General features: G+C 40.9%; 1 protein-coding gene across 5 annotated transcripts; it reads right to left on the bottom strand.

Moving 5' to 3' along the window:
* Positions 1-641: 641 nt before the first annotated feature.
* pias2.L (protein inhibitor of activated STAT 2 L homeolog) lies at positions 642-24,763 on the bottom strand. 5 transcript variants are annotated; one of them, XM_018244417.2, is made up of 14 exons: positions 24,622-24,711; positions 21,637-22,108; positions 17,731-17,815; positions 15,337-15,387; positions 15,151-15,241; positions 13,465-13,599; positions 11,149-11,254; positions 10,165-10,238; positions 9,845-10,005; positions 8,198-8,331; positions 7,511-7,682; positions 4,788-4,927; positions 4,638-4,675; positions 642-1,369 (listed from the first exon to the last, which is right to left on the bottom strand). In XM_018244417.2, the coding sequence occupies exons 1-14, from the start codon at positions 24,694-24,696 to the stop codon at positions 1,295-1,297; spliced, it is 1,809 nt and encodes a 602-aa protein (XP_018099906.1). In that variant the 5' UTR covers positions 24,697-24,711; the 3' UTR covers positions 642-1,294.
* Between the last annotated feature and the right edge of the window lie 416 nt (positions 24,764-25,179).

Raw genomic sequence — 25,179 nt, 5'->3', positions numbered from 1 at the left:
TCTGAACCATGCATCCCTATAGGGAAGTCCTTGCAGAGGACTGCAATGCCTTTTCATAGTCATTTAAAGGAGAACTAAACCCTAAAAATGAATGGTTAAAAATGCCATATTTTGTATACTGAATTTATTGCACCAGCCTAATGTTTCAATATCTACAATGATCCAGGACTTCAAACTTGTCACAGGGGGTCACCATCTTGGAAAGTGTCTGTGACACTCACATGCTCAGTGGGCTCTGATTGGCTGTTGAGAAGCTAAGCTTAGGGCTCGTCACTAATTATCCAGCAGAAAATGAGCTTCCCTGGCTGTAATATAAGCTGATGCTACAGGTTTGCTGATTATTAAATTCTGATGCTAATTGCACTGGTTTCTGTGCTGCCATGTAGTAATTATCTGTATTAATTACTAATCAGCATTATATTGTGACATTTCTATTCTATGTGTACTGTATATTGTGAGTGGCTCCCTAAGCTCAGTAAGTGACAGCAGCACAGAGCATGTGCAGTGAATCAGCAGAAAAGAAGATGGGGAGCTACTGGGGCATCTTTGGAGACACAGATCTTTACTGCTAAAGGGCTGTGGTTGCCTTGGGCTGGTACAGAAGCACAAAACATAATGTACAACATTTCTAGCTACTTCTTTAGTTAGGCTTTAGTTCTCCTTTAAGACCTCCTGGTTTAGAAGATGACCGCATTGGCTCTGGCATCCATCAGAGAGGAGACCTTATACATGATGAACACTCTGCAATTTTGTAACCTTAAACCCAAAAAAATGTAGTTACTACATAACTGGGCAGTATGTGACTTTCTCCCAGCAGGGATAGGGTTCATAATGTACAAAAAGAAGAGAGACCCTAGTTACGGGGAATATATTTTCTTTGCATTTCAGCATACTGTGACCTCCAGTTTTTTGATCTGGGCTTTATTTATAAAAATACATATATACATTTTCCTTCTGGGTAGAAGAGCAAAGTATTTACAGACCTGTGCATATGCATCCGGCAAAAACATCAAACAAAACTGCAGATCCGGAGTGACCCGGGAATCGTGCCATTTCAATTTGCGTGCTTGGTTCAGTTCACCAATAATAATAATAATAAAAAAAAAAAAGTTTGTCCTTTTCTCCACCGAGTCTCTTCCTGCACTCTGGGGAGTTTAACAAATAAATAAGGGGGTGTTGTTGTTCAAGAGCATTGCGGTCATTCCTCTGGATGTGCTGAAAATCTCTAGAAGAGCTCAGGCTCAGCGGCAAGACATTCTCCTCGCTGGACACTTTCATGGCGGCTGCTCCAGGTTCAGGGTTTGCCAGTTATTTGGCTTGTTGGCATTGGCGAGATGAGACTATCCAAAAACATAGGGGGATAGTACTGCTTGAAATAAATGGTTCACGTGAGAACAGAGACAAAATGGAATGCAGCAGACATGACCTCACCAATGATTAAAGGAGAACTAACGCCTTAAAACGCACATGGCTGTATTTTATATACAAAGTTTCCTGTGCCAGCCCAAAAGGGTCCACAGCAGCTGCCATCTTGGATCCTGTTAGGCCATGGCACATGCTCAGTTGGGCTGTTGCTGCGAAACTAAGCTTAGGGGGTCATCAAAAGGGGTTGATCAAACCAAAAGGGCCGCTCTAAGCTCACCTTCCAATGAGCTGTTCCTTGTCGGGGTGCTCAGTCCGAAGCGTCCCCACTGCTCAAATCCACATCAAAAGCCAAAAAGAAGGACGGCACTCCGGTCAAACAAAGAGCAGGTTTTTTGCATTCTCCTTCAAGGATCGTACGCCTTACGCGTTTCGGGATTCGATCCCTTAGTCATAGGCAATGACTAAGGGATCAAATCCCGAAAAGCATAAGGCATACGGTTACTTGTGGTTTTTGAGTTATTTAGCGGCTCTCCGGTTTATAATTTCAGACATCTTGTTGCTAGGACCTCAGCAACCATGCATTGATTTGAATAAGAGGCTGGAATATGAATAGGCGAGGGTCTGAATAGAAAGAAGAGTAATAAAAAGCAGCACTAACAATACGTTTGTAGCTTTTCTGAGATTTTGTTTTTTAGATGGGGTCAGTGACCCACCCCAAAATAATTTAACTAAAAGTTAACTTAAAGGTGAACCACCCCTTTAAAGGGACAGAAAGGCAAGCCAGAGCTTGACATTAAAGGGTTTTTTTCACCTTTGAGTTAACTGTTAGTATGATGTAGATATAGGGGTATTCTGAGACAATTTGCAAATCATTTAAAAACTATAAAAAAATAAATGAAGACCAATTGAAAAGTTGCTTAGAATTAGTCATTTTATAACATATAAAAGTTAACTTAAAGGTGAACCACCCCTTTAAGCCCAAAAGGAGGTTCATCTATGACATAAGCTGATACCACAGAGTATCACGTTCGGAGCTGCTGTGAAATACAACTGATTTATTAGTCTCGTATAATGACTTTTATATTAGGAATGCAACGTATATGGTGAGTCGGCCCCTAAGCTCGGTTAACAAATCAGCAGGCGATTTGGGGCATTTTTGGAAGCACGGAGCTTCTCTGCTAAAGGGCTGTTAGTTGCCTTGGGCAGGTACAAAACCCCACAACATATTGTTCAGCATTCTAGACTAATTATGAGTTAATCTTTAGGACTCCTTTAATGCAGAACTAAAGCTTAACTAAAGAAGTAGGTAGAAATGTTGTACATGATGTTTTGTGCTTCTGTACCAGCCCAAGGCAACCACAGCCCTTTAGCAGTAAAGATCTGTGTCTCCAAAGATGCCCCAGTAGCTCCCCATCTTCTTTTCTGCTGATTCACTGCACATGCTCTGTGCTGCTGTCACTTACTGAGCTTAGGGAGCCACTCACAATATACAGTACACATAGAATAGAAATGTCACAATATAATGCTGATTAGTAATTAATACAGATAATTACTACATGGCAGCACAGAAACCAGTGCAATTAGCATCAGAATTTAATAATCAGCAAACCTGTAGCATCAGCTTATATTACAGCCAGGGAAGCTCATTTTCTGCTGGATAATTAGTGACGAGCCCTAAGCTTAGCTTCTCAACAGCCAATCAGAGCCCACTGAGCATGCGAGTGTCACAGACACCCTAATAAAATCCAAGGTGGGAAACTTATGTGACAACTTTCAAGGCCTGAATCATTACGGTTATAGAGATGCTGAACTTTTAGGCTGGTTCAATAGAATATAAGTAACGTAGTCACTGGAGCACACTGGAAATTAGTCATTTGCTCAAAAAAAAGTGATTTATTGGCTCAAAATAGACATATCAAACAGGCAACTTTTCGTACCCCACTGGGTCCGTTATCAAACCTAAACACCCCAAACATTGTGAATGTTTAATTAGTTTTCCCTTTAGCGTCTCAGATGTCACTGAAATTACTATTTCTCATAAGGCAGAGACACGCAATCAGATTCGGGGAGAATAGTCGCCCGGCGAGAAATCTCTTCTTTGGGCAACTAATCTCCCCGAACTGCTTTACCCTGCCTTCCCGCTGGCTACAATGTAAATCGCTGGCGGGATGGCTAATTTCCAGTGTACTGCAGTGACTACGTTACTTGGATCTATATTTTGACCCTAAGCAGGTTTGGGTCGACATACTGCACTAGCAACTGGTACCTATTTCAGTAGATAGAGCACTCTATTTGGAAATGGAACTGCAATATATAGAATATGGCATTTCTAGCCATATTCACTTATAGGTTTTAGTTCTCCTTTAAGTCCAGTTCTCAAGGGCAGAACAGGCCAGGGATACAGATTCCTGCAATTGGGGCACAGGCTGTGTTTTGCAACCTTGCGTGCAACGAGGACTAGATCTGGTTCACAACTACAGACTGGGGCAAGTTTGTGTGTTACAATGAGCAGCTGTATTCCCATTCATCTCTATGATCTCACATGGAATTAGCAAGATCCATCAACCTCAGCCATATCCCATGCAAATGTTGCTTTAAATTGGGGGGGGGACCAGGGCCTGCAGCCTCAGGGGCCAACACTATCCCCTGGGCCCCCCAGCCACATCCCCCGGCAACCCCATCCGAGTTTTCGCTTGCGAGTTTTTAAAAACTCCCCTAAACTCCCATAAACCCGAAATTCGACCAATCGAAATTTATTACTAAAATCAAATTTTTCGGGTCTGATGAATTAAATCGACCCAAAAAAAAAAACTCGAATGTCAGGAAGGCTACAAACAACTCATAATTTATGCCTCGAACTCTCCCATTGACTTAAACAGCAGTTTGCCAGGTTTTAGGTGGCGAATAGTCAAATTCAACTTCGTAAAGTGTTAATAGTGTGAAAAGTATGAAATCTCAAAAACGTAATTAAAATTTTTTTTAAAAACTCGAATCGAATTTGAAGAACTCCCTAGTCGAATTTGACAGTTTTGTCCATGAAAATACTCGAAAAATCGAATTTGAATTTTTATTTTTGTGCACATGCGCAGGTTGTGGCTTATAGACTCCTCTTATATAGGGTCAATGTTTTGTGGGGGGGCTTCTCTGGAGCCTAAGCCTTTGACTTGCCCCCGTGTAACAGCCATTGACAGACCTACTTTAATAAGAGTAAGAGAGAACTTACGGTTGCAAAGAACTAAGGGGACAGGAGATTCCTGGTAAACAGAACTTACCTGAGGATCCATTGAAACGAGAGAGAGAAAATCCAGACCTATAAAGAGCAGTAATAGAGAAATGTAAGCAAAGCCATTGTATCCACATGCAGTGATACTGGAACAATACAAACGTTGCTTCTATATCCAGATAAATACAGGGACCTGTACCTGGTAAGTCTGCTGATATTCCAGCGATGGCCGGATGATGGAAATGATCCGCGTACTCTGCCATTGAGGGATGAATGGAGTCTGACTCAATACCGGTTACTTTTCCAACTCTTAGTGATGACGGCTGATACGACAAGACCCTTATGCAAGCAGAATAACAAACATGAATTTATAAATGCAGGGAAATAACATTCTGCTTTTCCTAACGTATTCAATTAGCTCATAGGAAGCGCAACGAAGATGATTTCGAACGTAACATTTTATCAAATCAGCAACTTTTAGGCATTTGAGTTGTTCACCTTTAATTTAAATTTTAGTATGAGTGATATCCCGAGATAATTTGCATTTGTTTTTTGTTTTTTTATTATTATTTGTGGTTTTCGAGTTATTTAGATCTTTATTTAACAGCACTGGAATATGTCGGAGAGGCCTGAATAGTACGATGAGTAATAAAAAGTAGCAATAACTATAAATGTGTAGCCTTACAGAGTATTTGTTTTTTAGATGGGGTCAGTGGAAAGCTGGAAGAGTCAGAGGGTGGTGAATAATTAAAAAATTATGAAAAACAATTCAAAAGTTGCTTGGAATTGGCCATTCTCTAACACCACCCATTTAACCCAGGTCCTAGTCTTACTGGTCTTCGGGCTTAACTACCCACCCGTTGCTTTACGGTCAAGGGTTTTACAATAATAAGTCAGTATCCCAGTGTCTTTGATTTAGGCTGGGAGACGTAGGGGGTTATGTATTGAAGTCAATAAATTTGAGTTTTTTTTATTATAAAATCCAAATTTTCAGTGTAAAAAAACCTCTAATTTTTCAGACTTTTTTAAACCCCAAGTCCAAATAAAAAAAAGTACTCCCAACTCAGACCTGCCAAGTTCATGCAGAAGTCAATGGGAGAAGTTTAGAAGTTATCCTAATCTGTGCTGGGTTTTGTGCAATAATATTTCGCGGTTTTCAGGGCATCACATCTGAAAAAATTTGTACGATTTGAATTTTTCACAATTTTTTAAAGTTTTTTTCAGCACAGGAAATTTTAGGAAAAATGTATTGATAAATAAGGGAAAAAAACCTGTGCGGATTTGGTTGGAGTAGCTTTCAGAAAATAATTAGATATTTTGGGATTTTTAAAAATAACCCTGTAAATTAGTGCTTCAAGCATGTCTGAGTCTAAAAAGAAATTGGGGATCAGTCCTACCTCCCGTGGCAGGACAAAACAAAGTCTAATCAAAGACATAATATCAAAGGCTATTGTGATACTAAGCTCTATAGTTAGTATAGATATGGGTATATAGAATTTAATTAACAGTAGGGAGGGGTGTGTGTATGGAAACAGGGGAAAGTTGTGCTCACCACTAGTTTTTAAAATCATTAGGCGGGGGTGCAATGAGGGTGTGACCACAAAAAACATATAGACAAATACAAGAGTCCTCTGCACTCAACCCATTATCAATATATTTAAGACAGAGACATTTTGTGCATACTGCTACTAAAAAATGCCTTACCCTTTAAACAAAACAGGGATTGTTTGTCCATATATTGCAATATATTTAAGCTGGCCAACTACGTCAAAGTCATCCCATATCTGGCCAGTCCTATGCTCAATTTTATCTGATTCATTAAGAATTCTATTGTTTCATTATACATTATATAAAAGGGACGAATACGTTTTACCTGCAACTTACTAGCTGCTTTCAAAGTAAAACTCCCAAACTTGGCTGCCCTTTTATTAGACACCAGTGGGATCACCTGACTATAGTTGGACTATATATTGATAATGGGTTGAGTGCAGAGGAATCTTGTATTTGTCTATATGTTTTTTGTGGTCACACCCTCATTGCACCCCCGCCTAATGATTTTAAAAACTAGTGGTGAGCACAACTTTCCCCTGTTTGTTATAGTTATACAGGAGCAGTGACCAGCTCCATGTTGTAGCTCCCACCCCCTCCAACTATAGTCAGGTGATCCCACTGGTGTCTAATAAAAGGGCAGCCAAGTTTGGGAGTTTTACTTTGAAAGCAGCAAGTAAGTTGCAGGTAAAACGTATTCGTCCCTTTTATATAATGTATAATTAAACCATAGAATTCTTAATGAATCAGATGAAAATTGAGCGTAGGACTGGCCAGATATGGGATGACTTTGACGTAGTTGGCCAGCTTAAATATATTGCAATATATGAACAAACAATCCCTGTGTTGTTTAAAGGGTAAGGCATTTTTCAGTAGCAGTATGCACAAAATGTCGCTGTCTTAAATATATTGATAATGGGTTGAGTGCAGAGGAATCTTGTATTTGTCTATATATATATATGTAGAAAGTAGCGATACTCACAGGTTTTTTGAAGGTTTCAAAAACAAAAAAGTTGTTTATTATGGCTCAACGTTTCGATCCCCCACAGGGATCTTCGTCAGGAGTATACTTTCTACTTTTGCATCTATCTCAGATTGGCGGGCACCCAGGTATCTTCACTTGTAAACGGTGTGCACCTTTAGACTACACATTTTTTCTTTTCTCCAATTTCCATAAAGGACACAGGCACCATGAGGCAATTACTTCTCCCCATTAGTGCAGACACTAACTGGGGGTAACCCAATGATATTAGTATAGAGGTATATCAGTTAAAACTGTAGGTCATGTAATTAATGATACTACCCAGTGTCACTTCCCTGAATGGCAATGAAGAAGTCAAATACATGAATGTAAAAGCCCAATTAATAGCTAACCCTTTCATAGCCGCCTCCTGCGATTCTGTCATGTACACACATTCCTTCTTCGCAGGCGGCTCGTCATCATCCGATGAACTTTCAATCGTCAGATCTATGACTTCAGCTTTATTCTTTCTGGTTGTCTCGCCGCCTTCTATTGCAGAACAGATTTTGCTGATAACACCTGTCCCTGCCAGTTGCAAAGGATGCACATACATGTAAATTCAGTACACTACATATATTTAAAAAACATATAATCGCCAAGATTTTCCTACTGTTCTCTTTCTTGGTGCAAGTGCCCATAGTCCATTTTGGTCAGGTACCCTTCCCTGAGAACTGCTACCAACTAAAAGCTCTAATACATCTTCTAGGCAAAAGGAGCCCCCTATAAGATATATTGGATCTAACTGTCAATGAATATCTGGCACCCAACTGCTGCATGAAGACAGAATGAAGAGAAACAGATGCTGAGAGAGGGATAGTGAATATAAACTCACTTTCAGAATTTCAGAAGTATTTCAGAAACGTTACAGCATTTTTAATTGATTATATTTAGAAAACTACTTGTTTCAGTATGCTGAAGCTTATATTAAATTTCATTTTCACAATAGTTTCTCTTTATGACCAGAATATTTTTGGGGGACTGTTGCTGGTAGCTGTTAGGGAAGGAATACCCATGGAACACATCATATCATTACACCTTACCTTCAATGTGGGGATACTGTGTGTTTGGAGAAGTCATTGGCTCCTTCTTAGGCCTCATGGGACACCAAGAGCCATCCTGCTGGAACTTGATCTCATCCACATCAGAGCACTGGTTAAGGATCTCCATAAAGAGCCTATGAGAACACAAATGAGGGATTGAGGGCTATGGGAAATGAAGCCTACCAACAGGAATCCAGGTACCTTCCAACAGAAAAGCGAAGTGCATGCCTTTTCCACTATACTCGCAAAGCAGAGACTGAACCCAACTGAAGTAATGTGGGGAATCCAGGGGTTGTTACTGTTATTCAGCTGCATGGAGTGACATTGCCCATGCTTGGGGAGAGGTGATTGAGGGAGTTGACTTGGATCTTGTTTGGCCTGACTTTGGGCTAAGCTTCCCATCTATATGTTGTATAGAGTATGTGCAGAGCCTTTAAAGGAGGACTAAAGCCTAAAAATGAACATGGCTAAAAATGCCATATTTATATACAGTATATGCACCAGCCTAAAGTTTCAGCTTGTCAATAGCAGCAATGATCCAGGACTTCAAACTTGTCACAGGGGGTCACCATCTTGGAAAGTGTCTGTGACACTCACATGCTCAGTGGGCTCTGATTGGCTGTTGAGAAGCTAAGCTTAGGGCTCGTCACTAATTATCCAACAGAAAATGAGCTTCCCTGGCTGTAATATAAGCTGATGCTACAGGTTTGCTGATTATTAAATTCTGATGCTAATTGCACTGGTTTCTGTGCTGCCATGTAGTAATTATCTGTATTAATTACTAATCAGCCTTATATTGTGACATTTCTATTCTATGTGTACTGTATATTGTGAGTGGCTCCCTAAGCTCAGTAAGTGACAGCAGCACAGAGCATGTGCAGTGAATCAGCAGAAAAGAAGATGGGGAGCTACTGGGGCATCTTTGGAGACACAGATCTTTACTGCTAAAGGGCTGTTACAGAAGCACAAAAAATATTTCTAGCTACTTCTTTAGTTAGGCTTTAGTTCTCCTTTAATATGTGCTGCAGTATATGACATGTGCATACCATATAGGCGATTCTGTGCCATCATAGCAGGAGTGTGTGGATTGTAGGAGGTTCATCTGCATATACTGGTTGGCCATTCAAATAGAACAACAAGTCAAATGTTAGAATTTATTGTCAATTCAACCCCTATTTCCTTGGCTTGTGTTAGGCAGTGGGGTATGTTGTCCCTAGACAGTTTATGATACATGGAATCGCTTCTGTAGACAATTAAAATCAGCTTGCTAATAACTCTAGTGTTATCTAGAATGCTCGGGACCTTGGGTTTTCCAGAAAACGCATCTTTCCGTAATTTGGCTCTTCATACCGTAAATCTATAAGAAAATCATATAAGCATTAAATAAACCTAATAAGGATTAATTATATCTTAGTTGGGATCAAGCACAAGGAACTCTTATTATTACAGAGAAAAAGGAAATCATTTTTCATAATTTGGATTATTTGGCTAAAATGGAGTCTATGCAAGGCCTTTTCTTAATTCTTAACTTTCTGGTTAATGGGTTTCCGGATCCCATACTGGTTAATACACAAAACTGGTTAATGTATTCTAACGCAGATCCAGCTGCAATATAAAGACATATAACTGTCCCCTGCAGATACCTACCCATCAATAATAAGGCTTTCATAGGTAGCCTTTTTGTCGCACACGGGACAGATCCACGTCGGCTTCTTCTCATTCATTTGCAGATAAAGAGCAGCGTCAAAGCACTGCAAGTGAGAGCAGGTGACGGCTCTGCAAGGAATGCTCAGCCTCATTTTTCCAAGCTGAAGGGTAGAATATTTACAGAAAGCATTATTGCTAAACAGCATTAGAGCTCTGCTATGGAAACAGCTAAAAGCCAACAGAATAATACAGAAAACAAAATTGGCAGCAACTAACTGAAAGAAAAAAAATGAAGGTACTTACTAAGGAGTTGTACTTACAGGGCACATCAGAGAGACCCTCAGGCTGGTGGTAGCAATTTCACTGTCCGGATCTGCAGTGAGTTTCTCTTTTACTGTGAGAACAAGTAAAAACCAACATCAGCTGATAATATGTTCTAAGGGTGGAATTACGGTGCAATAAATATTCATATTGAATTTTAAAGGAACAGTTCAGTGTAAAAATATGGATGTCTGGGACAGGGCACCATAAATACCTTGTTTGTAGACATTGAACTGAATATGCAGTCTGATATGAGTGGGCCTAAAGAGCACAGCAAATTTTTTATTTTGTTTTTTTTATTCCCCTGTTCTCTCCCATTTCCTTTTTGGTATTATGACATGTAATAAGTGAACATGTAAATTATTCTGTGAGGTTATAAAAAAGAAAAAAAGAAAAACGGCTAAAAATAAAAGTTGACAAAAAAATGTGTGTAACATAATAGCCAGACCTGCTTTTCACCCATCTAACTCTGAGTTAGTCAGTGACTATAAGGGGGGGGCCACATGGGACATAATTGTTCAGTAAGATTTCATTTGATCCTCAGCATTCAGCTCAGAATCAAAAGCAACAGTTTTGAACCATGTGGCCCCCCTTAAGTCACTGATTGGTTACTGCATGGTAACCAATCAGTGGAAAGCAAGAGAGCTGAAAAGCAGGAAGTAGTTTTCTGGCTATTATATAAGACATCCAGTCACTCCAGCCTTTATACATTCGATTTTTGGCTAATTAACTATATAAGAAACATTTTTTATTTTGCACTATTTAGCCTATTTACTCAGTTTTTATTTTTTCACTGAACGATTCCTTTAAGTATTTTATTCTATGCATATATGAAGGGAAAGGCCTTTTTGTTGACACTTTGTTTCTGTAACAGATACTGAATCAAATCGAATAAAAATGTATCAGTTTAATTCTGTATCTTGCAAATCTATATTCTGGATTTTTTCATCAATACGTCTGAATTCACTGCTCTGTGTACTTACTAAGTGCCCTGGAATGGTCTGGATTCCTAATTCCCTTCATCTTCAGCTTTTGGAGCAGCACCGCCGATGTCAACTGGCGCACCAGGTAGACAGACATGGAGTAATTCTATGAGGCAAAGAAAGTCTGAAATAAGATGTTATGTACAGATTCGGGCTATTTGCCATTAGAATGGGAACCTTTTTACACACTGACTCGTGCTACTTTCAGTGCACACCAAGCTGCTGTCTTTATAGTATTTGCTCCTAGAAGAACCCCAAATCTAACCCAGTGTTCTTCATGCCATGGCTTACTAGCTGCCACCCCACTGATCATCCCAACAGCTGCTACTGCGATCCTGAAGTTGTAGTTTAGCTGCAAAGTCACAGGTTGAAGAGCAGCTGTGCATTTAGGCAGTGGAGTAAATAACAGTTGGGAGAAATACATATTTTACAAGCATATACTAAACTGCTTATCAGTCCCACTGGGCGCTCCAGAAGTCATAGTATCTGCTTTCTCCATAGATAAGCTCCTGCCTGTGGAAAGATTCAGCAGATCCTAACAGAGGCAGCATGCTCTAAGCACTTGGGCCCAGAATCAGAAGCTGGTCCACTAAAATAACATCTAGCAATCTCCAATCTCTCTTTAACAGAAGCAGAACATATTCTTCATTTCTTAATTTCTGTGCTTCATCTTTTGGAAGTGTATTTTTTAAGGATACTTATTTTTACGGATCTTCACAATATTTCTTATTTTTAATATTATAATTATTATTATGATGTATTTCTAGAGCGCCAACATATTGTGCATTTCTGTAAAATATATGTGTCACATGAATTACAACTATAGAACATACAGAGTTACAGAAAGTTGAGGAAGGCCCTGTGCAAAAGAGCTTACATTCTAAAGGGGAAGGGAATGAGACACAAACTGTGCAAGTGGGCAAGATCAGAAATAAGCAGGTGAGAGATGTAGCATACGATATTGAATTTGGTAGCTAAACAGAGTGAGGGGAGGCTTCTCTAAATAAGTGTGTTATAAGAGATCTTTTGAAAGCAGAAAGGTTGGGAGAAAGTGGGACAGACTGTGAAAGAATTCCAGAGGATGGGTCCAGCCCTTACAAAGTCTTGAATGTAAGCGTGTGAGGAGGGAATGAGAGAAGAATTGAGTAGCAGGTCAATAGAGGAGAGTAGTAGGCAGTTGGTGAGTATCTAGAGGTGAGTTCAGAGTTGTATGGAGGGGCAGAGTTATGAAGTGCTTTGAATGTCATAATCATTAGTTTGAATTTAATTCTGAAAGGTAGTGGAAGCCAGTGCAGGGATTGGCAGAGTGACATGGCAGAGGAGGAGCGGTTGCTGAGGTGTATAAGCCTGGCGGCAGTGTTGATTATGGACTGGAGAGGTGACAGTCTCTGGAGGGGAAGCCCAATTAAAAGAGAGTTACTGTAGTCTAGACATAATATGACAAGAGAGTGAATAAGAATTTTGGCAGCATCTTGGGTGATAAATGATGGTATTTTGTATATGTTCCTTAGGTGAAAGTGATGATTAAATAAGTGATTGGATAGGAGTAGTGAAGGACAGAATATAGGATAACCCCAAGGCACCGGGCCTGGGGAGACGGAGTGATAGTGGAATTGTTAACTATGATATTTACTTCTGGGATGTTTCTGTTTTAGAGAGGTTTAATTTAAGGTATTGTTGTGAGATAGCAGACAGGCAGGAGGAGACCCGAGCTAAGAGCTCTGGGTTGAGATAAGGAGAGGAGATATAGATCTGACTATTGTCAGCATAGAGGTGGTATTGGACACTATACGAGCTGATTAGTTTGCAGAGGGAGGAAGTATAGAGGGAGAATAATAAGGGGCCCAGGACAGAGCCGTGTCACGAAGGCCAAGCAAATGGAGGGACTGGAGGAGGAGAGGATGATCAACTGTGTCAAACACAGACGAGAGATCAAGAAGTATTAGTAGTGAGAAACGGTTGTTGGCTTTAGCTGTTAAAAACGAATTAGTTAGTTGGGTTAGGGAAAGTGAGAGATTAAATAGACAAGTTAAGGCTTTGATAAAACAGGGATTGGCATTGCTGAGAAGTTTGGAAAGAATGGGATACTTTTGTAAAACAATGAGTACATATGTCATAACTAGTGCATCATAATCACAATAAAGTGCAATGTGTGAGAAATCTCCAGACAGAATAAGTCCCTGCCCTGTAGAGCGTCCAGCATGAAGAACAGCTGCAGATATACAAAATCCGACAGCAGCTATTATATATAAATTATCATTAGTGTCATTATTCTATGACAAAATCAGGCAGAGGCGGTGCCAAGAACTCACCCACCTTCCCGATTTCAGAAGCCCACGAAATGGAGACCTGGTTTGGAACTGCAGACGACAGCCGAACTAATGAGGTAATGTTGAGGGGGCGACCAGGTCGTTTCTGTTCGACGCCATTTTTTGGTGGCACAGCGCATCCCTGGAAAGTAATGCATCAATAAATAGAATAAAAACACATATAGGCATTTGAAATTTGCAGCCATTTCTTGAACCATGTCTTATTTTTGATAAATAAGCACCTTGATCTGTACATGTACATAATCTAAAATAACAAGCCATTATGGTGTGCCAACCATAGCTGTGGCTACTTTTACAGGGTGACTAATAGATGGATATCGCAAATTACAGACAATTCAAATCTCTTCCTGAAGAAATCTGATGGGCAACATATGGAATCCGTAGAAAACAGTGTGAGCGCACACTCTGACCTTCCTTAATCGATTGCCTGGTGCACTATCCTCTGGGGAGACGGCACTCCCACGATTTCCAATGTAAAGCAAAGAAAGGAGGAATCGGCACACAGGAACAATGGCAATGTGGGGTAAACCCCTAAGTGTTTATTGTGTCATATGATGCATCATATGACACAATAAACACTTAGGGGTTTACCCCACATTGCCATTGTTCCTGTGTGCCGATTCCTCCTTTCTTTGCTCAACATATGGAATCCCCCTTCCTGTTCCATAAACCAGGGGGAACTATCGTGAAAATGAAAATTTAATATAAGCTTCATCATACAATTAAATATGCTGTATTGCTTCTGAAATAATCAAGTTTATCTTCACTATCCCTCTCTCAGCATCGGTTTCTCTTCATTCTGTCTTCATGCAGCAGTTGGGTGTCAGATATTCATTGACAGTTAGATCCAATATATCTTATAGGAGGGGCTTCCTTTCCTAGCAGATGAATTAGAGCTCACTCAAATAACTGATTCCAGTACAAACAAAATCTTAAAAATCAAAATAAATGCTTTTTGCATAAATCCTGTATGTAGAGAGACATGATATCTGGTGATTTTAATAGAGTGAGCTCTAATACATCTTCTAGGCAAAAGAAGCCCCCCTATAAGATGGGTGTCAGATATTCATTGACAGTTAGATCCAATATATCTTATAGGGGGGCTTCTTTTGCCTAGAAGATGTATTAGAGCTCACTCTATTAAACTCACCAGACATCATGTCTCTCTACATGCAGGATTTGTGCAAAAGGCAGTTATTTTTTTAGATTTTGTTTGTACTGGAATCAGTTACTTGAGTGAACTCCAATACATCTTCTAGGCAAAAGGAGCCCCCCTATAAAATATATTGGATCTAACTGTCAATGAATATCTGACACCCAACTGCTGCATGAAGACAGAATGAAGAGAAACAGATGCGGAGGGAGGTTTAGTGAATAAAAACTTTATTATTTCAGAAACAGTACATAATTTAGTATTTAGAAAGTTTCTTTTTTGAGTATGTTGAAGTTTATATTAAATTTTCATTTCGCTATAGTTCCCCTTTAGGGTAATTTATACTATCCTTCCTGTCTAATACATATCTATATATAGCAGCAGAAGCCAAAAAGTTTCCACCCCCTACTGATTTATACTGTGTATATTTTTTATTCTTAATGTTCCTTAATGATGTATGGGTATATAAAGCCTTGAGGGAATAAACGTGTGTAGTTGCAGTTCCATCTATTAACTCACCGGCAAAGGAAACAGCTTCCCATTAACTTTAATGCACAGGCTGCTCGGATAGTTATCCTCTTGAGGACAGCTAGTCTCTGCTAAACATAACCTATTTAAGATGGAAACAAATGGTTCAGTAGACGGGAAAAAAGAATTGAATGTGATTCTAGTAAGGCAAATGTGGTATATCGTAGTATACATTACCTTAGCTGGACCTGGACTGAGTAATCTCTTCTGCCGCCTGGCATGTAATCTCTGCAGGAAGAAACAAACAGGGTCTTGAGAGAAACAGGCCAATGTCAAATATAAAATGCTAATCCTGGAAAAGAGCAAAACCTGAAATCTTTCTAAATGATGCCGAGCGCAGTGCTGAGGTCTTAGATTCGACTCCAGCCAGTGCATGATCTACAAGCAGTTTGTATGCTCTCCCTCCATATCTGCAATTGTTTCATCTGGGTATGCCAGAATTCCCACATACATACATTCAAGTTAATGCTTTTTATGATAATATTGACTTGTGTGACTGTGATAGGAACCATAGATTGTAAGCTCCACTGGGGCAGAGACTGATGGGAATAATGTATAATCTCTGGAATATATTGGTGCTATATAAATTAAATGGATTCTGTCATGATCTTTATGATGTTGTTTTAATTTTCAAATTACACTGTTTACACTGCAAATAATTCGCTCTACAATATAAAATTTCAGCAAGTTGTAATATTGGTGTGTAGGTGCATCTCAGGTCATTTTGCCTGGTCATGTGATTTCAGAAAGAGCCAGCACTTTAGGATGGAACTGCTTTCTGGCAGGCTGTTGTTTCTCCTACTCAATGTAACTGAATGTGTCTCAGTGGGACCTGGATTTTACCACTGAGTGTTGTTCTTAGATCTACCAGGCAGTTGTTATCTTGTGTTAGGGAGCTGCTATCTGGTTACCTTCCCAGTGTTCTGTTAGGCTGCTGGGGGGAAAGGGAAGGAAAGGGGGTGATTTCACTCCAACTTGCAGTACAGCAGTAAAGAGAGACGCTGTGAAGTTTATCAGAGCACAAGTAACATGACTGTGAGCAGCTGGGAGACTGACAATATGTCTGAAATTTTATAGAAATAAATCTGTTTGCTCTTTTGAGAAATGGATTTCAGTGCAGAATTCTGTTGGAGTAGCACTATTAAAGGAGAAGGAAAGCTACGGAGCAATTTTATTGCCAATAGATTAGCTGCAAAAGTGCAAGCTAGAATGCTATATTTATTCTATAGAGTGTTTTACCATACCTGAGTAAAAAGCTCTAGAAATTCTCTGTTTGTTTAGGATAGGAGCTGCAGTATTAACATGGTGTGACATCACTTCCTGCTTGAGTCTCTCCCTGCTCTGGGCTCAGATTACAGTAGAGAAGGGAGGGGAGGGGGAAGAGGAGCAAACTGAGCATGCTCTTGCCCAGGGCAATGAGGTTTATCTGAAAACAGGAAGTCTGATACATAAGCCATGTGTACACAATAGAAGGAAAGAAATGATGTGTTTCTTTTGACAGGGGACTCAGAGCAGCATTACTTTGGGGGTTTACTGGTATATTTAGATGGACCTTTCTGATAAGGCTTACTTAGTTTTAACCTTTCCTTCTCCTTTAACTGATGCGTTTTGAAAAAAACATTTTTTCCATGACAGTATCCCTTTAAAGGAAAACTTTACCTTCAACATACTTAAGCAACAGATAGTTTATATGACATTAAGTGGCATATTAAATATATTTACCAGTTTGGTAAGATTACTTAAGTAAATATTGCCCTTTTACATCTCTTGCCTTCAACCACCATTCCAACAACAATGGTAGAGTGCTTCCACCCCTGATCATGTACCCTTTGTGGTACCAGGTGCTACACCGGAGGAACCACTCCTGCCATACGGGTCATACAGGTACATAGAAAGAATTCCAGTGGCACACTGAATGCTGAAAGAGTGTAAAATCTATTCACCCCAGACACATACAGAAAAAGGCAACGTTTCGGACCACTCGGGCACTTTGTCAAGTCTTGACCAAGGGCCCGAGTGGTCCGAAACGTTGCCTTTTTCTGTATAGATAGATTTAACACTCTGCATTCAGTGTGCCACTGGAATTCTTTCTATATTCAACCACCATTCCGTGATGGTCTGTGTGCTGCCTCAGAGATCACCTGACCAGAAATACTGCAGCTCTGACTGTAACAAGAAGTGTGGAAGCAAAAGACAGAACTCTGTCTTTTAATTGGCTCATGTGACCTAACATGAATGGTTTGTTTGTGTGCACCATGAAGCCTACGATTCCAGGGGGCGGCCCTTATTTAAAATGGAAGTTTTCTATTCATGATTACCCAATAACGCATAATACTAAAAAAGTATATTATTATGAAAATGGTTTATGTACATGAAGCAGGGTTTTAAACATGAGGAGCTGTTTTATGCAATATCTTTTTATAGAGACCTACATTGTTCTGGGGGGTATAGTTTTCCTTAAAGGATAATTATGAGCTGGTAGCAGCAGACTATATTTTGGGAAAATCACCAGTAGTGTTTACGTATTAGAAGTTAATGGATGAGCCCACCCGCAGCACAACAATGACTTACCTGGAGATGACAATTTCTCGCACCTGTTGAGGGGTCAATGCAAAGATAAAAAATTTCTCTTGAAATCTTTGGAGACTGTTCTGCACTGGAAAACATTTAAAAAGAAAACTGTGAGCTGCATTAATTGTGAGCTGATCATCAAGCACACTGCAGGCTCCATCAAAATGATCCCCAACCAGTGGCTCGCGAGCAACATGTTGCTCAAGAACCTCATGAACGTTACTCCCAGTGGCCTCAAAGCAGGGGCTTATTATTGAATTCCAGGCTTGGAGGCAAGTTTTGGTTGTATAAAACTCTGCCAAACAGAGTCTCCTGTAGGCTGCCAGTCCACATAGGGCTACAAAACGGCCAATCACAGCCCTTATTTGGCACCCCCAGGATCTTTTATGCTTGTGTTGCTCCCCAACTCTTTTTACATTTGAATGTCTCATGGGTAAAAAAGGTTGAGCCTTGCTAGCATGTTTCCTTATAGACATACAGGCCCATTAGCAAAAGGGAACAAGATAACTTCTTGTTAAAGGAAAATAACCAAAGGGTTGATAAAGTGCCAGACTGTGAAACCGTTCAAGAATCAGCCCCTCCGCTGGTATCAGCTTTCTCACATGACTGCACCTAGAGCAATGCATCAGCCTGAGCGCAGGCACACAGAGCAGTTTTCTGCTTGAAACGCGAGTATGCATTTCGTCATATAAATACGTTCCTTGTGCCTGCACCTCAGCTGACACAGTAGGGCTCATTTATAAACACTGGGCAAATGCTCTTGGGCAGTAACCCATGGCAACCAATCAGATGCAGCGGACTGCAAAAAGCTAATCACTGGTTGGTTGCTATCGTGAAGGAGGTTCAAGATCATTGTGGTTCTCTCCCATCATATTTGGAGTTGGTGCTGAAAATGCACCAAAGTGGGGTATTAGCCCTAGTGCATTAACTCTGATCCCTAGAAAGACCCTTTATAATGAAGTACTAAAGACTCATTTGTGTTCCCCTGTTGTGCTTAGACACTGCCCCGGTGCCACTGAACAAGAAAGTGTATAGTATCTGAATTGTAAAAGACTGCCCAAAAATGTCTTTTCAGGGAAAGCTTTTAGTTAAAGGAGAACTAAACCCTAAAAATGACTATGAAGATTTTCATTCATCCAGGTCATGGACTTATATTAGATAAACCCTAAAGATGAATATGGCTAAAAATGCTATATTTTATATACTGAACTTATTGCACCAGCCTAAAGTTTCAGCTTGTAAATAGCAGCAATGATCCAGGACTTCAAACTTGTCACAGGGGGTCACCATCTTGGAAAGTGTCTGTGACACTCACATGCTCAGTGGGCTCTGATTGGCTGTTGAGAAGCTAAGCTTAGGGCTCGTCACTAATTATCCAGCAGAAAATGAGCTTCCCTGGCTGTAATATAAGCTGATGCTACAGGTTTGCTGATTATTAAATTCTGATGCTAATTGCACTGGTTTCTGTGCTGCCATGTAGTAATTATGTGTATTAATTACTAATCAGCCTTATATTGTGACATTTCTATTCTATGTGTACTGTATATTGTGAGTGGGTCCCTAAGCTCAGTAAGTGACAGCAGCACAGAGCATGTGCAGTGAATCAGCAGAAAAGAAGATGGGGAGCTACTGGGGCATCTTTGGAGACACAGATCTTTACTGCTAAAGGGCTGTGGTCTCCTTGGGCTGGTACAGAAACCCAAAACATCATGTACAACAATTCTAGCTACTTCTTTAGTTAGGCTTTAGTTCTACTTTAAGGGCAATCTCAGTTACCTGAACGTGGTGGATAGAAACTGCCCAAAGAACTGCAGGGATGTCGAGACTCAAGAACATTTTTGGTAGAATGTCCTATAATAAAAGCTTTTTATGATCAAGTCATTAGGAAACTGGGATTTGGTTTATTTATGCTTCTCTGAAGCTGAATATGGGATACGGAGACCTGATCATAATTGCAATAATCCGGTATTATTTATGGCATTTACGTTGTAAAAAAAAAATCAACAGGCCAAGATGTAGATTCCATTGAATATACCGCCAATGCTGTGATAAGGGAAATCCTCTTTATTAAAGAGGTTGTTCACCTTCTTAACACTTTTTTCATTTCAGTTGATTTTAGCTTATTCCCCAGAAATAAAGATTTTTTTTCAATTACTTCCCATTATTTATTCTTTAATGTTTTTTCAAAATCTAAGTTTAAAGTTGAATGTTGGTGTCTCTGGTGTTTCAGTCTGGCAGCTCAGTGATCCAGTTGCAGATTCTATTACAATTTGCTCCATTAGTTGATACATTTCTCAGTAGTATCTATAGAGAATATTAGCAACTATTGTATCAATTCTAACAGCTGCCTGTAATGAAACTCAGGGATTCTGCTGAGCAGGGACAAAGATAAAAAATGGATCAACTAAATATATCAGTTTAGAACAGTTTACAGGGTCAGCGACACCCCCCTCCCAGAGCTGCTTTAGAAGGTGAAAAATGACACTTAACACTTCAATATTAGAAAAACAGTCACACATAGAAAATAATTGGAAAAATTCGTTTTTTTTTTGGTGATCTATCTGAAAACAACTCCCCTTTAAGGCACAGGAGGTAAATCTTAGATTATGGGAAAATGTTAATATTTCAGTCTGATGTTTCAATCTGGTGATTTAATGCAAGAGTACAAGCTATAACACTATATTTGCTTGGCAGAATACTTTACCATAACTGAGTAAACAGCTCTGGAAGCTCTCTCATTTTGTTTAGGATAGCAGCTTCACATTCAAAAAACAACTGAAGTGTGAGTCAGGTGTCCTGATAGCCAGAACACCTGTCCTACAACTCCCAGCAACCCAGTTCAGACCGCCATCAACAGTGCTAGTGATAGCTTAACACCAGTTCCCCATAGCTTAAAACATAACTTTTAATAACTTAATAGTTAAAAACCACACACACCCTTAGTGTGCCAAGCTTCCCACGACCAAACAAACCCACTGCGTTAACTACGTCAGTGCTGGACAGTGTCCTTAAAAAACATTAAATAAAATTGCCCAGGTGGACGAGTGGATGGTCTCGTGCCAACTTGCAGCGTGACCAATTACACTAAAGTGTTCCTAAAAGGAAAGTCTACCCCATTCAGGACAGTAACCCCCTCCCTTCCATTTTTCCAGGAGTACCTGCCTATCTACGTAGGGAGCGGTCAGAGCTACTCTCACCACCGTCCACCTATGCTGCCCTACGCGTTTCACCAAATCAGCGGCTTCTTCAGGGGCATAGGTGGTTACTGTCCTGAAGCTTGGCACACTAAGGGTGTGTGTGGTATTTAACTATTAAGTTATTAAAAGTTATGTTTTAAGCTATGGGGAACTGGTGTTAAGCTATCACTAGCACTGTTGATGGCGGTCTGAACTGGGTTGCTGGGAGTTGTAGGACAGGTGTTCTGGCTATCAGGACACCTGACTCACACTTCAGTTGTTTTTTGAATTTGATATATTGTATTCAACCTTGCAGACCAGCCATCAAGCAAACACTGGAGCGTAGTGGATGCTGAATTGAACAATTAGGATAGCAGCTGCCATATTAGCTTGGTGTGACATCACTTCCTGCCTGAGTGTCTCCCTGCTCACTCATAGCTCTGGGCTCAGATTACAGCAAGGAGGGGAAGAGGAGCAAACTGAGCATGCTCAAGCCCTAGCCCTGGAGGTTTATGCTGAAAACAGGAAGTCTGATACAGAAGCCCATGAGTCCACAATAGAAGGAAAGAAATGTGGTGTTTCTTTTGACAGAGGACTCAGAGCAGCATTACTTTGAGGGTTTACTGGTGTATTTTTATAGACCTTTCTGATAAAGCTTACTTAATTTTAACCTTTCCTTCTCCTTCAATCATTGCATGGAGTAAATGTACTGGAATCCTTTGGATCTTACCTAAGCTTGTGGGTTTAACGAGAACATCGAGCACATCGTAAAAAGGAAGAGTCTTGAGATGGACATCTGGGTGCACGGGAGGAATTGGGGGGGACAGCTGCTGAATCTCAAACGGAGCTTTGGTGTCCTGCAGCAGGACAGACCCCAGAGGGGATGCGGGGGAGCAAGGTGAAACAGAGGAGGAAGGCAGGGAGTGAATCCCACCAACCGTCAGGTCTGAATCCACCGGGGAGCTGCTGTCTAGATTGAATACGTTCGATCTGATGGGTGATAATCCCGACACTCCGTCGAGGGTCCTGGGAAAGCGCCGGCAGTAGAGCTCTTTGATTTTAATCTGGACAGCGGGGCTGCAGCCATTCTTTAATAAATGGAGGGCCCTCATTAGAAGGTCGTGCTTGCGCCCACTTTTGTTTCGCCCAGCAAACCCCAAAAGCACTTGAAGTTCTGAAACTCGAAAGCTTGATATCATATTCTGCAATGCAAAAAAGAATAAAATTCCCATTAGAAATCAGTTGCTTTCACAAAACACTGGGTTTTACAGGATTTGTTCACATTTTGCAATTGGTTTTTCATTTTTTATTATTTGTGGTTTTTGAGTTATTTAGCTTTTTATTCAGCAGCTCTCCAGTTTGCAATTTCAGCAATATGGTTGCTAGGGTCCAAATTATCCTAGCAACCATGCACTGATTTGAATGAGAGACTGAAATATGAATAGGAGAGGCCTGAAAAGAAAAATGAGAAATAAAAGGTAGCAATAACAACAGTGAGGAGAGAAGAAATAATAGTTTGGAAAGTGAGCCCACGGCCTAAGGTTTTCTGGTGGGCCCCTGACATCCCACTCCGACACTGATAAAAAGCCTTTGCTACAGACATGGGAATTAAATCTTTTCTCACAATTGTTCAAAATTTCAGTTCTGCCTCACACTGGGATGCAACACTGACAGAACAAAATACCCAGAAAAGCGATGATCGGTCTCAGGCTGGGATGTTGCAGCCTACACTACAAACAAAGCAGAGCCACCACAAGATGCACATTGTGAGTAAAGATAACTCCGGGAATGGACTTGGTAAGGCCTCTGTCACCATGACTAATTCGAAGCAGCTTTTCAATCAGACTTCATTATTTATTTTTTATAGTTTTTAAATTATTTGCCTTCTTCTTCCGACTCCTTACAACTTTCAAATGGGAATCACTGGCCCCATCTAAAGAAACAAATGCTCTGTAAGGCTACAAATGTATTGTTATTGCTACTTTTCATTACTCGTCTTTCTATTCAGGCCTCTCCTATTCATATTCCAGTCTCTTATTCAAATCAGTGCATGGTTGCTAGGGGAATTTGGACCCTAGCAACCAGAGTGCTGAAATTGCAAACTGGAGAGGTGCTGAATAAAAAGCTAAATAACTCAAACCACAAAATAAAAACCAATTGCAAATTGTCTCAGAATATTGCTCTCTACATCATACTAACAATTATTAGCAGACTTTATAGGGAGCTGGCTATGGCGGGTATGTGGAGTATAAGCTCCTATGTGGACTGGCAGCCTACAGGAGCTTCTGTTTGGCAGTGCATCTGGTTTTTATACAGCCAAAACTTGCCTCCAAGCCTGGAATTCAACAATAAGCTCCTGCTTTGAGGCCACTGGGAGCAACATCCAAGGGGTTGGTGAGTAACATGTTGCTGTTGGGGATCACTGGAATATAGTAAAATTTAAACACTGACCCCATTTACTGGCAACCCCAGTGCAATTGATTTTTGGCTCAATGTGCCGGTGCGTAACCAACTTTCTAGTGGGTGGGGCTAGCACCAATTTGGCCGAACCCTTCGCGAAAGATTCGGCTGAATACAGAATGAATCCGAATTTGCATATGCAAATTAGGGATGGGAAAAATATTTTTTACTTCCTTGTTTGGTGACAGAGTCACAAAATTCCCCTCCCTGTCCCTAATTTGCATATGCAAATTAGGATTCGATTCGGCAGGGCAGAAGGATTCTGCCTTATCTAAATCCTGGCAGAATCCCGAACTGAATCCTGGATTTGGTGCATCCCCAGTTTTAAAGGGGTTGTTCTCAGTTTAAAGTTGAATGTTTGTGTCTCTAGTGTGAGTCTGACAGTTCAGTAATTTAGGTGCAGACTCAGAACTGTTACAATTTTACAACATTTAGTTGATACATTTCTAAGTAGCATCTCTGGAGTCATGGTAATTATTGTATCAATTCTAACAGCTGCCTGTAATGAAACCCAGAGATTCTGCTCAGCAAGGACAAAGATAACAAATTTATCAACTAAATGTATCTATTTAGAGGGTCGGCGACCCCCCTCCCATAGCTGCTTCAGAAGTTGAAAAATGACACTTTATACTTAAAAAATAAGAAAAACGGTTACGCCTAGAAAATAGAAAGTCATTGGAAAAAGTTGTTATTTCTGGTGATCTGTCTGAAAACAACTAGTTGAAGGTGAACCAACCCATTCACTGGTCCATTATCCCAGCCAACAGGCCAGAGCGGAACAGGTGCAGCTCCCCCCCTCCCCCTTTATGGAATATTCTGGAAAGAAATAATAATCCATAGACTGCAGTAAAGCACAGCTCAAAGCTGATCAGCACCCGCCCAGCAATTTACAGCCTTACACCTGTCACCTACCAGCAGCTGCACCCCCTGCCTCTGCCTACTAGGAGGAGCTGGGAGTTGCTACAGCTACAGAGTGTCAGCTGTGGGACCCAGGGAGCAGCAGCCAATCACATCCAGGGGCTCAATGCTGTCCCAGCCCCTGCAGGAGGGCTCCAATGAGCTGTGTCACTCTCATCCTTGTCTCCCCTCTGGACTACAACACCCAGCATGCTTCACTGCACACACATATATAGACTAGGGGCTGAGAGACACTATAGCAAGCCCATGCCAAGTCTGAGTGGCCAGGAGATATAGACAGGGAGGCCAGTGCATGGCACACATGATGTGTAATCCCCTCAGCTCCCCTCACACGCACAATGGCAGCCTCCTGCCCCTCTCTCTCCTCCTCACCCGCAGCTCTTCGGTGTCCGCCATTTTCTCCAGGCACCATTCTGCGGCCGGCCCGAGGGGTCACGTGAGCGGGCTGGAGTGGGGGAAGGGAACGGGAGAGATGGGGGATGGGCCGTTTATGGGAGGAGCCAGCGGGCGCGCGCGAAGCGCGTGCGGGAGATTTCTGAGGAATAGCGGGACAGCGCGGGTTTTTGGGAGTGAGGCCACTGTGTGTGGTTGTGTTGGAACATGCTGTAATGTTTTTATGAGATAGATAATAGCAGACAATTGATACTAGCACAAATAATAAGTATCAGCTGACTGATCCACACTTAGATAATATGTGATAGAAACAAAAGTCACCACACACACATCAAATTGTTTGGTTGGCCTCCCTTCCCTTGTGGCAACAGCCCTGTCTCTCTCCCATTTCCCATAACTTGCACCTGAAGTAATGTAACCCCACACACTAGAGAAGTGACATAAGGACTGGGGAGCAGGCCCTCCTGCACTGAGGGTTCCACCAGGAGACACCTGCTGCCCA

The sequence above is a fragment of the Xenopus laevis genome, chromosome 1L, assembly GCF_017654675.1.
Source record: "Xenopus laevis strain J_2021 chromosome 1L, Xenopus_laevis_v10.1, whole genome shotgun sequence".
NCBI lineage: Eukaryota > Metazoa > Chordata > Amphibia > Anura > Pipidae > Xenopus > Xenopus laevis.
Note: the sequence above shows the minus strand (reverse complement) of the source record. Positions and strands in the feature narration are given on the sequence as shown.